General features: G+C 38.6%; 1 protein-coding gene across 1 annotated transcript in view; it reads left to right on the top strand.

The window, feature by feature from the left end:
* Positions 1–13,231, top strand: part of Col28a1 (collagen type XXVIII alpha 1 chain) — a 173,094-nt gene that overhangs the window by 14,272 nt on the left and 145,591 nt on the right. Inside the window, exons 7-10 of the mRNA XM_021191488.1 lie at positions 1,419–1,445; positions 5,849–5,893; positions 7,698–7,742; positions 8,931–8,984. Of these exons, the coding sequence (XP_021047147.1) occupies positions 1,419–1,445; positions 5,849–5,893; positions 7,698–7,742; positions 8,931–8,984 (171 nt within the window). The remainder of the gene's footprint in view (positions 1–1,418; positions 1,446–5,848; positions 5,894–7,697; positions 7,743–8,930; positions 8,985–13,231) is intronic.

The following is a 13,231-nucleotide window of genomic DNA, read 5'->3' as shown; positions in this document are numbered from 1 at the left end:
AAGAAAGAAAGAAAGAAGGAAGGAAGGAAAGAAAGAAAGAAAGAAAGAAAGAAAGAAAGAAAGAAGCAAGCAAACAAAGCCCTGAAGAGGTGATCAACAGAGAAAGTGAGCAGCATTTTGAGAAGAAAACAAGAATATACCATGAAGAAGGTAGCATTCCCTTGTTTCTGTGCACATCTATAGGCTCCTTCCAAAATCTAATTTTCTGTCTTTCAAAATGAAGTAACAACAAAAATTTCCAATGTGGAATATCCTAATGAGGATATCCTAAGAATTCTGGAATTGGAAGTCTACATGTTCTTGCTATGATAAACATAGCTATGATAAACATAATTTTTCTTTAGAAAATACCAATTTAACTGTGTCTTTAACTTTAAACACAATCTTAGTAATCGATCAATTCATGTGGGCAAGTATTTCTACACTGGGTTAAATCACACTGTCACTCTATCTTTGGCCAACTCTATTTTCATTTTATATTCTTCAGCAGCTATTAATTTAGAAAGAAGTATTACTTCCTCTCTAAGGTTTCTATTTGGAAAAGTTATACACAGATGAAATAAAATTTTTGTAGGATTCATGGTCACATGGCAGTATTAGCTCATTTATGCCACTGGTTTCTCCAGCTTGTATTAAATAAGTCTTACAATTCTATTTTATCCGTGAAAAATATAGTCATAGGATAACGATGGAAAAGACTTACTGTTCCTTGGAGTTGGCAATTTCCCAGTCCATTTAATACCCAGAATTGTGCCTCTTAGAGGGCTTATGGGAATGACACAGTAGAAAGGGCTCCTTAGGATTCCCATGAGTGACTCAGAAGACAGCCGAGGTGCTGGCTTCTCACTTAGCATGAGATAAAAGCCAATAACTCAAAGGTCACTGACTCATTAGGGTTGATAGAGGAACCATTCATTTCCTTGATGTTATATATTCTAGACTGAATTTGAAAGGAGGACCATGATGGATACAGATATTTATGAATATTCTAAAGGGCATTAGCTCATTTCAAAGCCAGTCTCAAACCCACCCAGGGAAACATTCAGAGGCAATAGCTTATAGTTTAAAAGTTAATGAAACAGTTTGAGAGCACTAGTTATGGTCATCGTGTTCACGATGACATTCAGTGTATACTTTCTCCTTCAGTTTTGATCCAGAGGGTAAGAAATTGGATTTGATGCACAAGAACCTGGAACTGAGAATAAACTGAAATAGGGAAACATTGCTTTATTCTTCCTCTCTGTTGCCATATGTTTCCCAAGCTCCAGAGATGTAAATTACCTTGCACTTATATAGGACTATTTCCAAGACTTGAAGATGTGATTTGTTGTAATTTGTATGCAAAAAATACCTACCACTTCCTCTAATGCTGTTCTGTAATACCTTATTTTACTTTTTGATTTCTCTGTTTAAACTAGGGAATCCCTGGGTACAAGGGTGACAAGGTAAGTGGTTAACAACAAATAAAGCAGAATTTTAGAGAGGAAAAACCTAACTACTATTATTGTCCTTCCTCATTTCCAAGTATATACTCTTAAGTCAGTTAGTGTAGGCTAATAATGAAATGTAAGATATGGTTATGTGTTGTAGAAGTGGAAGTGCCTCGTAGGTTTTCAGGGTCCAACCAACTCTGCAAACATGAAACCTTTCAGAAAAGAATCCCAATTTGACAAACAACAGCAACAACAACAACAACAACAACAACAAACCAAAAAACCAAAACCAAAACCAAAAACAAAAAGGAAAAAAAGCAGCACATTTTCTGATAAAAAAAATTCCCCAATACTAACACCTCGAGTGAGTATCTGTATTGTTGCTTATGGTCTCTGATAACCCAGATCTTGGCTAGCCCCCAGAGGAAAGAGAAGGTTGGTTCTGGATAAACAATAAAGATCTGTTGATCTCAAGGAGCTAAGAGTTTGCAGAGAAAGTAGGTGTGACATGTAAATAAAAGGTATTAAATTGATAGATAACTTCATGATTATTTGCAAAACACAAAGTAGGAGATTAAAGTGCTTCAAAAGAAATTTAAAAAAAAAAAAACAACTGCACTGTGTGCAGGAATCTCTAAGAGTACTCAGTGATTCACCGATACATCTATCCCAGAGTTCTCTAGTAGCAGATTTTCTGGTTGAAGTCAGAAAATAATCCTACCAACCATTCTATTCTATAGAGCACAGGTCATTGGACTTGCACAGTGGGGTTGCAACTTTTAGTGGGTTCTATTCAAGGTATTCTTGTCTTTCCTACTTCCCAAGAAGTTAGCAGTTTGCAGTATGTGAATCTTGTGTCACCTTTCTGTTTGGTAGACAAAAGTCCAGGAATTCCTGCAAAATGGCTGAAGCCTGCTAGGTCTTCCACAAACCTCTCTTCCATATCAGCTACTTCCTGGGTCTGAGAAGGAGCTAAGGTATGGCTCCCCCTCTCACAAATGGAATGTGGCTGTCTGTAGCTGGACTGGGAATCATGCACGAAGCTCTGTTTTACTCCTTGAACTTTAAGACTTATAGCCTCTCTTCTTGTGGAAGGAGCAGGAATAGTAAGTTAAGAGCTTTGGGTTTTGGGTCTGAGCTACATGGATATTTAAACAACCAATTTGTTGTTCTTTGCTTGATTTTTTTTTTTTTTGAGCCAGATTCTTACCTCTTCCAGGGTAGCCTCCAACTTGCTATGAAGTGGAGGGTAACTTTGAACTTCTGTTCCTTCTGCCTTTCCTTCCTGTGCTGAGGTTACAAGTATGCTCTGACACCTTCAGTTCATCTGGTGCTGGGGAGGGAACCCAGAACTCCAAGTGTACTGGCAAGCACCCTGTCAACTAAGCTGCATCTCTGGCCCTTTTAAAATTATTTTTACAAGTACATTTTTTCAAGTAGGGAGACAGAAAATATTCTGGGGAATATTTTTCACTGGAAGAGTTTGATAGTTGGATTTACAACGTTCAACTATCTAGAAACATGGTATGTGAGTGTCTGATTGTATTTTTTGGGTCAGGGCCCCACAAATCGTAGGAGAAAACCCACACATAGGCCTGTAAGTTCAGCCTCAGCAGTGTTATGCCTAAAAGAGAAAGGAAACATCTCCTGTTTTCTAACTCAGCATCTAGAAGAACATGAGCAACTCAACAGACCAGGGTGACTGTTTCCTCTTAAACATGGGACTAGATTAATACAGGCATGGGTGACTTACATACACACTGGATAGTTAGAATAATGGGGTGACAATGTATTGGTAGCTGTTTGTTAGTACAAAAATATAAGGTGTTATTATGAAGAGGCAAGAGAGACATTAATAAAACTGATATTTGTGAAAATTTAATAAATTGATGAGTAAAATGTATGGATGAGCTTCCTCACCTTGATTTAAATGTGTGTGTGTGTGTGTGTGTGTGTGTGTGTGTGTGTGTGTGTGTGTGTGAAGATGAATTTACTCTTTTGTGGAATTAAAGACTCCAGACTCTAGACTCACTGGAAGAGTTCACTTGAAAAATACAAGCTGTCAAAGCAAAGTAGTGCAGACATTCAGGCTAAGATTTAATCAGGAGGAACAGTGTTAGAAACTTAAGGCTGGCATAGGGCAGATCACTTACTTATGTGATTGTGGCCACTCTATGGGCGTTCATGAGCCCAACAAAAGGGGGTGGGGGTAAAGCCTTTACTGGGGGAAAAAGTGGAGACAATATTTTCATTGATAGGAATCTGCCCACAAAACAAATCCTGCTTCTCAGAACCCTATTGCTAACAAATCTGTCTGGGGACAAATGGAATGTGAATTCTGGCCAAGAGACTTTTGAGTGTATTTATGGTAGTTTTCTACTTGATATTTTGATAGTTGACTCATTTCATTCCCATCCAACATTAGGAAATTAATTGTGCTCTAATTGGGACTTCAAGAGTGATTTTTCCACTTACATTCTGAAATAAATTTTTGACTTTGTTCTCAGTGAGAATTCAGCTTTTCCTGGATCAGTTTGACTTCCAGGCTCTGGCAAGAATAAATCACTTCTATTCCTTTTAGATGATTGGAATATGTATGTAAATACACACACACACACAATCCCAGAAAGGGTCATGCACAAACTCTGCACCCACAACTCGTGATTACAAGACCACTTCCTTAAGCATTGCTGCTTAAAGTGTGACGCACAGCCTGGCCAGTTTGGTTGCTATTATACAATGAGATAAAGTTTACATAAGAATAGGGATTCATTTTAGTAGTAAGTTCAGGATTTCTGCTGTATTTAGTACAGTGCAACAAATTATATCATTAAATCGCCGTATTTTCAGCTATTTCCATAGTTTGACTCTCTCTAAAGAGGAGTAATACCCTGCATTTTATTCTAGTGTGATTTTCTTACATTGCTGTCCAGTGGCACACTGAGTAACATGTGCTAAAGCAGCACACAGATAACAAAGCATAACAGAAGCAGAGGTTAAAGGGAGGGCTCTGGGCTAATAAGACCGCAGCCAACATGCGAACAAACTATTAACCTCTTCAAGATTTCTTACTTTAGCAAAATGAATTGTTTTGAGGCTCAGAATAAACACACACACACACAGAATCAGTTTCAGGTACTAAAGAGTTTTAATAACAACAGATGTTAGCACTTTGAGGAAACGTGAGTTCTTTCTTTCTGATTGGCTAGCACCTTTCTGTTCTATCTACGGGCAGTTTGAACCATCTGAGAGAATGGGTTAATATTCAGAGGTTCTCATTCCACTTGCACAACTGTAAAACTCATAGACAAATATTGATCATAACATTTTAGTTGTGAAAATTATGTTTTCGTATAATATGGTACTTTAAATTTGTGTGCATTGTGAAATGGTCACAATGACGTCAAGAACTTATCTACCACGACACTCAGTCTACAAAGTTAAACTAACATTTATCAAAAGCAATAAATGTCAGGTAGTATCAGAAAAATACCTCTGAAAGTCCTGAGTTCAAATCCCAGCAACCACATAGTGGCTCACAACCATCCATAATGAGATCTGATGCCCTCTTCTGGGGTGTCTGAAGACAGCTACAGTGTACTTTCATAAATAAATAATTCTTAAAAAAAAAAAAGAAAGAAGAAATACCACTATAAATTCTAAAGCATAATTTTAATGTTAGTTTTATGATAACATACTAGGCAGGCTAATACAATCTGTGTACTAATGAAATCTATGTAGCATGCTCAACAGTGGACTCCATTTTCCTCTAGAGGGTCTTGCTAACTCATCATGGCTGCCTCCTCCAGATAGAATACAGTCTGGTCTCAGGCCCTCTCTATCAGTTTTCTATTCTAATGCTTACTAACTGACCAAGATCAGTATTCAGAATGGAACGTGGCATTATGAAAAATGCAGGGGCTGAGTCAAAGGAGAGCTGGGTCTAGATCTTAATTCTATTCTAAACTTGCTATGTGGTTATATATAAAATTATATACCAGCTGTACAATAGAGGGACAATACCTCAGAGAGTTTACATTTCCTGATTGTATAAAGCTGCTGGAAGCATCATGTGGAATCAGATAACTATACATGGTACACTACCTATGGTAGGTGATCGGTTATCTTTCTTCATATTGCCTCATGAAACCTCAAACAAACCCTCATCAGGTGGTACCATTGATTTGAATAACTGTAGAATATAGTTAGGACAACGCATGGGCAAAAATTTTCAAAGTCCAATGCTCCTTCAGTATTGAAGATGAAATGGTATGAAATTGAGCAGAGTTTTGCCCTATGTAATTATGCTAGGGGTCTTTTTCTAAAAGTTGGGATATTGAAGACTCAATCTTTTATTTATGTATTTATGTATTGATATATTGATATATTTATTTAATTTACTTGCTTATTTATAGGGTGAACAAGGAGAATGTGGGAAACCAGGAATGAAAGGTGACAAAGTAAGGGTCATGTTTTTAAAATGTTAACATCTGTGATCCCTTTTGGCCTGAGTTTCCTTAAGCAAAAGTTTCTGGGATGAATTATGTGTGTCACTCCTAGATCTGAAGTTCAGTTTGCACATCTGTAAAACATGAAGCAGAAAACCAAAGAATACATGACTTACATAATGACCCTCCCCGCCCCTGCATGCCCTTTTCACAGACCATTAAGGGCACTTTGTGACATCCTGATCTTTGAGGTCAGTCCTACTGAACTTTACGGTTGAAAGAATAACCAGCAGTCAATGAGAGGTACAGTTAGATGCACTGGGGTGACCTCCTGATGCAACTTCAACCAGAACAGTGAGGAACTCTGAAGTTAGTGAAATTACAGGAAGCATGACATGGGGTTTGACATGTAGGGGATGCAGCAAGATATAATCAATAGTATAACCGTTTGCCCTAGTTCAAAATAAATATGAGTAAGGAACTTAAACTAGAGATATATTCAACTTAGCATATTAAAGACTTCCTAATCGAACCAAACTTCATAGACAGTATATCGAAAAATATAATGACAAATAATCCCAAAAGGCCTAGAATAAAAATTGTTGCCATTCAAGTTAAGGACTATTGACTATGAAGGTAACCAAGATAATGAAATATAAAAACATCTGTGTAAAATGCATGGATGAATGTAAAAGGAGAAAATGGCAGAAGGTTGAGGAGGAGGATAAAATTATGACACTGGTCTGCTGAATCAAATACATTAAATAGCTTGATAGTTCCTAGAAACTGACAAGTGCTTGTCAAGCTGGAGATGGATGGATCTGCAGGATGCAGATTCAGTGAGCTGGAGACAGGTGGATCTGCAGGATGCAGACTCAGAGATTGTTTTCAGAGCAAAGCAAAGTGAGACAATGGCAACATTCTAATTAGGGAAGGACAATCGAGCACAGGAGAATGAATCCAGGAAACAGTTACGAGATTAAATGCTGCACCACTTTCTGTGCCAAAAAGAAAATATTGCCAGTTATAGAACATGACTCATTGCAATAACGATGCAAAATATGAATATATATGTTCGTATAGGGTTCACAAAGTATGGCACATTTGATATGAAAAGTTCACACAAATTTATAAGAAAATGTGTGAAGAACATTAAGAGATGAAAATAAAAATGATGAAAATATCCAAATATGCTTGCAGTCAAAGAAGTGAAATTAAGACACTACCACTATTTTATAATTTTATACATTAAATTAACAAACAGCGAGGTAATAATTGGTGCTTAATCTTGATTAACATCCCTTAAGATAACAAACACACACACACACACACACACACACACAGAGGTAATTATCATGGCCAACAAACTTTATCAAGTTTCTTGCTTCCCATAGACACATGACAGACAAGGAAGAGACAGACCCTCCTCTACAGTCTACACTTCAGTAGCCATCTTATAGATCCTTAGTGATGAATCAGAATAGGACAAAGATATGAACACACACATCGATATCAAATCCAAGGTTATTTAAAGCAGCACACATCAGAAGCATTTTAAGGTCAAACTAAAAAATGTGTAAGGAATCATGGTAGTTTTCTTCTAGTTTCTTTATTTAAGCAAAGTTTGACTCTGAGGTGTTTTGTTAATTAGGATTATTAGAATCATTTCAGTCTGTTCTCTTTGATGTTTGAATAGTCAGGGAGGAGCGACTCTCAACCAGAACCTGTTTTTGCATCTAAAATCTATACATTACAAAGATGGATATTTAGAATATTTAATTGGAACTAAAGTGGAATATTTAATTTTATTCCACAGGGACCTGCAGGGCCATATGGACCAAAGGGACCAAGAGGAATTCAGGTAAGGAGGCAAAAAAACCCAAGCCTGTGTTTGAACTAGAATTGCCTTGGGAGGGTGCAACAACCACTTCCACCCCTTGATCCAGTCCCACCATCTTCAATGAACTCAAAGTGTGTAGGAAGAGAGTCACGAGTCAGCATTTTTTAAGGGCTCCCAGATTTTTCAAGTTCACATAGTCAAATTTGGAAATCACTTGACAAATGTTTTGATTACCTCTGGTTTTCTAAAGACAGGTACCAGTAGGTACCTTATCAATACATCTGATAACTCCATCTAGTCAATAGCTAAGGAAATGGAAAAGATTTTATATGGAGAGAGTTAGGAAGGTATGATAAGGAAGTAGATAGTTCCTATAATGTAACTGTCAGAGTTGTTCCTTTTTGTCTATATTTATTTATCTAAATATTTGTTTTAGTCCTTCCCATGCAAGTAGTTAATTACTGAGAACAAGGAATGAGTTCATAACTTAGTAATACACTGTGGACTCTAGAAAATACTTTGGATCATTCTTCCAGTGGAGGGACTTGTCTCCTTTAAAGTAACAACAGATATAGATGAGTATGAAGAAGTAATTTCAGGACTGAAAAAAATCTGAAGCTACAACTCAGTGGTTATTAAGCAAGCACAGAGCCCTTGCCTGGATCGTTGGCAGCACAAAGAAAAAACAAAACAAAACAAGACAAAACATAAGAACAAAAACAAGCCAACAGAACACCAATCCCCAAATAAGCTAAAAGTTATGGTTTTAACCCAAGAATTCTTAGGTTATATCTGGTTAACCAAGTCCTTTGCTTTGGTGTAGAATTGCCAGAGTAAGGTGGTGAGTGGCCATTGCAGACTCAGTACAAATGACAGTTTTCAATGATCTGCTTATGTTATACGAATATTGATTGATAGGCAAAACCTTTCCTAAAAGTAGAATCCAACACAGCAAGAAGCTTAAAAACACCGGCTTAGAAAACAAACATCACATTAAAAGCATGCTTGTTTTTAGTATGCGTTGTTTTAGAAGCTGTGACCTTGACTCAAGGACTTTACTGTGCAGGTTCTCATGGAACTGTGACCCCAAAGCAGATCCAAGTGTCACAGTCTGGCCACAGACACCCGGATTCCCAGGAACCCTAAAGAATTCCTTGGTTGGCCTCCGAACTTGGCACAAACTAATTCTTGGTTTTCATCTTGGAGCAGGGCATTGGTGGACCTCCAGGGGATCCAGGTCCAAAGGGATTTCAAGGAAATAAGGTACACGTTTTAAAATTTGGAGGTGGACAGCGTGCCTTCCCCCCTGTGCACTATGCTGCGGTGTATTTTATTAGGCAGGGATTGGCTGATTCTTTCAAAAGTGCCTTTGGAAATATTAGTAACCTGCAGGTGTGTGCACAGATTCAAGTTTGAGTATACACACAAAGGCAGTAGCATCCTTTAATCATCCAGTACTTTCTTAATCAGGGGCGTTATTCACTATGAGGCAGCATCCGACATCTTTGACGTGTTTCTGTCTTTTTCTCAGTGTCTAGTGTTTATGGCTCACTGGGAACTGAAAACTGGTACCAGACAACATGATTCCAGCCACTCCAATTTTCACCTGTTAACCATCTCCACATATAGTTTATTAGACGATAGGATTTCTGGCTGGCATAAAAACAGAAACCAGCATTCTTAACCTTCAGTCCTGTGTTTGTGATACTATGCCATACATAATGCTGTATGACAGAGAGGAGGGGTGTAATAACAGCCAGATATCGTCCAAAGATTCTCTAAAGCGGAGGGTGTTAAAGCGCCTGGTCACAGGACTTTCTTTTTCAAATGTGTCTGGCCACTTACCTGCAGAAAACAATGCTTCTATTTCCTTTCAACTCTTCCCAACTTTCAGTAAATTTCACAGATGTGCTAACTATTCAGTAACTCGTCCACAGGTGTAATGATGGGAGTTGTGTAGACTTTTTGACAATTATTAACTGCAGAAGATGCCATCGCCCTTTGACCCCAGATAAAGGTCATCTTTTGAGGATGGTGCTAAGTCCAAGTTGTAGAGAGAGCAGTTGGGCTGCTTTAGTGTTAATTCTCCGGAGGGAGGAAAGGGAGTGTTGAGGATGCATTTTTAATGAGATAATGACAGCCTGAGATTTCCCAGGCCTCTTTTAATTGGCAAATTAAAATAGAATGGGTTTCTCAGCAGACACAGGCTTGAGCTTCAACTAGGGAAATGTCTTTTCCAGTCCTTGCCTATGATTAATTCTCTCTGGGGAAAGGGATGGCTCTGTTGAATACTGAGTAGTTGTCATAAAATTGCTTCAGCTGGAGGTAAAATTCCGACAAAAAGAAAAAGAGTATACTCATTTTGATGTTGCATACATATTTCTAGGAATCACTGGTCAACCAAGATGCTAATTTTTACATTTGTAAAACAGAAGCATAAGCTGCACTTCCAGGGCAGAGGTTTGTGACAGTGATAAAAATGCAGAGTGTACGAGCCACAGAGGAGGGGAGGGACTGTGCTGGCCTCCTGTTGTCATTCTGGAAAGGAAAAACAAAACCTAGAAATGACTGGTACAGTGAGGCAGGGGTGTGGCTGGGGGCTTGGGCAAGGGTCGGGGGCAGGCACAGGGAAAGTAGCAGGAGCAGGAGCGGGCTGTCAACTTCTCCAGGGACTGAGAAAGAAGAAAGAATGCTAGTGCTTGATTGTGGATGAAGGCTATCCAGTGATGGTGTGTGGAGACAGGTCCATTAAAAAAAAAATTATGTCATCATTTTTCTTTATACTTTATAGACTCTCTACGTAGTTCTTTTAAAAGAAACAAACCGTTTTCTATAAACTTTAGATTTTAATTCTAGTAAGGAGGGATGATTATGATAGAATAGCCCCGTGCTTGGTTTTCATAGCATGTTCAAGAAGGGAGTCATCTTCCCAAAGATATTTGGTGATTTCATCAAATTTCCTCTCGAGAAAATGTCTTTAAATATTTTTATGTCTTATTTGTTTGGGATATATATTGATTATATATATGTTGTTTTTGAGATAGGGTCTCATATAACCTTGGCTGACCTAGAACTTACTAAGATAGACTGGACTGGGTTTCAACTCATAGAGATTCACCTGTCTTTGCTTGCCAAGTTTTGGGACTGAAAGTACATGCCACCACAATGTTCAATCATATTTTTGAGTTAAAAAAATCTATAAAATTTAGTTGTGGTGAATTATACATGACATAAAGTCACTTAGATTTTCTTTTTTTCCACCCTCTCTCCGGCCTTCTCTCTCTACCTGCCTGCATTTTTTTCTTACTGTTCCTGATCTCCTTACCTCCTCCACTTTTCTCTCCTTCATTTATTATTATTATTAATATTATTATTATTAGTAGTAGTAGTATTAAACAGGGTCTTTTTTATTAGATATTTTCTTTATTTACATTTATTTACATTTCCTAGTTTCTCCTCCAAAAATCCCCTATCCCCTCCCATCTCCCCCTGCTTACCAACCCACCCACTCCCTCTTCCTGGTCCTGGCATTCCCCTATACTGGGGCATCCAGCCTACAGAGGACCAAGGGCCTCTCCTCCCACTGATGATTGACTAGGCCATCCTCTGTTGCACATGCAGCTGGAGCCATGAGTCTCACCATGTGTTTTCTTTGATTGGTGGTTTAGTCCCAGGGAGCTCTGGGGATACTGTTTAGTTCATATTGTTCTTCCTATGGGGCTGCAAACTCCTTCAGCTCCTTGGGTATTTTCTCTAGCTCCTTCATTGGGGACTCTAACAGGGTCTTTCTTATTCTGAACCCTGGTAGCCCTTGAACTTGGATATTCCTGTCTCTAACACAAAGTTTGTGTCTATTAAAAGCTACTGGTTTCAGCTAGGCTCATAATTCTGGCTACTTCAGTGGTTATGGCAGGAAGACCACAGGCCAGTTTTTAAGACTTTGTTTCAAAATAAAATATAAAAATAAATGAAAGAAAAGTAAGAGAATTTGACTGCAGTTCAGTGGTAGGGCATGTGCTTAGTAAAGGCTTTGGCTCAAATCCCCAGCAGCAGGCACACACACACCCCACCCCACCCCCCTCATAGTCACATATACACGCATACACTCTCATACAAGCAAACATACACACTCACAAACACATACACAAACAAGCACAAACATATATACACACATGCACACACATATACACACTCACAAGCACAAACATATACACACATGCACACACATACACACAGCCTCACATACACATACACATACACAAACACAAACATACACACACTCATACACACATACACGCACTCATACATACACATATACAAACAAACACACATACACACACCTACAGCCACACATACACAATTCTTGAGAATGTGTTGGGTGCTACTTCAAAGCTGTGAGGTATAAATGAATTTCCCTGGTTATATTTCTCATTTCCAGTAGTAAATTTAGTGAGCTCTTAATTACTACATTTATTTATTTATTTATTTATTTATTTATTTATTTATTTGATATTTTCTTTATTTACTCCATTAATTACTACATTTATTTATTTATTTGATATTTTCTTTATTTACATGTCAAATTTTATCCCCTTTCCTCATTTCCCCTCCTACCCCCCCATGCCATTCCCCCTCCCTCTGCTCACTAACCAACCCACTCCTATTTCCCTGTCCTGGCATTCCTGTACTCCGGGACATCAAGCCTTCATAGGACCAAGGGTCTCTCCTCTCATTAGTGTCCCACAAGGCCATCCTCTGCTGCATGTGTGGCTGGATCCACTGGTCCCTCCATGTGTACTCTTTGGCTGGTGGTTTAGTCCCTGGGAACTCTGGGGGGCCTCGTTGCTTCATATTGTTGTTCCTCCTATGGGGCTGCAAGTCCCTTCAGCTCCTTGGGTCCTTTCTCTAGCTCCTCCATTGGGGACCCATGGGTGGCTCTGAGCATCCACTTCTGTATTTGTTAGGCACTGGCAGAGCTTCTCAGGAGACAGCTATATCAGGCTCCAGTCAGCAAGCACTTGTTGGCATCTACAACAGTGTCTGGGTTTAGTAACTGTATATGGGATGGATCCCCAGGTGGGACAGTCACTGGAAGTACTTTCCTTCAGTTTCTGCTCCAAACTTTGATTCTGTATCTTCTCCCATGGATATTTTGATCCCCCTTCTAAGAAGGACCAAAGTATCCACACTGTGGTCTTCCTTCTTCTTGAGCTTCATTTGGTCTGTGAATTGTATCTTGGGTATTCTGAACCTCTGGGCTAATATCCATTTATCAGTGAGTGCATATCATGTGTGTTCTTTTGTGATTGGGCTACCTCACTCAGGATGATATTTTCTAGTTCCATCTATTTGCCTAAGAATTTCATGAATTCATTGTTTTTAAAAGCTGAGTAGTACTCCATTGTGTAAATGTAACACTTTCTGTATTCATTCTTCTGTTGAACGAAATCTGGGTTCTTTCCAGCTTCTGGCTATTATAGATAAGGCTGCTATGAACATAGTGGAGCACG

This window comes from Mus pahari, chromosome 2 (assembly GCF_900095145.1).
Source record: "Mus pahari chromosome 2, PAHARI_EIJ_v1.1, whole genome shotgun sequence".
NCBI classification, from domain to species: Eukaryota; Metazoa; Chordata; class Mammalia; order Rodentia; family Muridae; genus Mus; species Mus pahari.
Note: the sequence above shows the minus strand (reverse complement) of the source record. Positions and strands in the feature narration are given on the sequence as shown.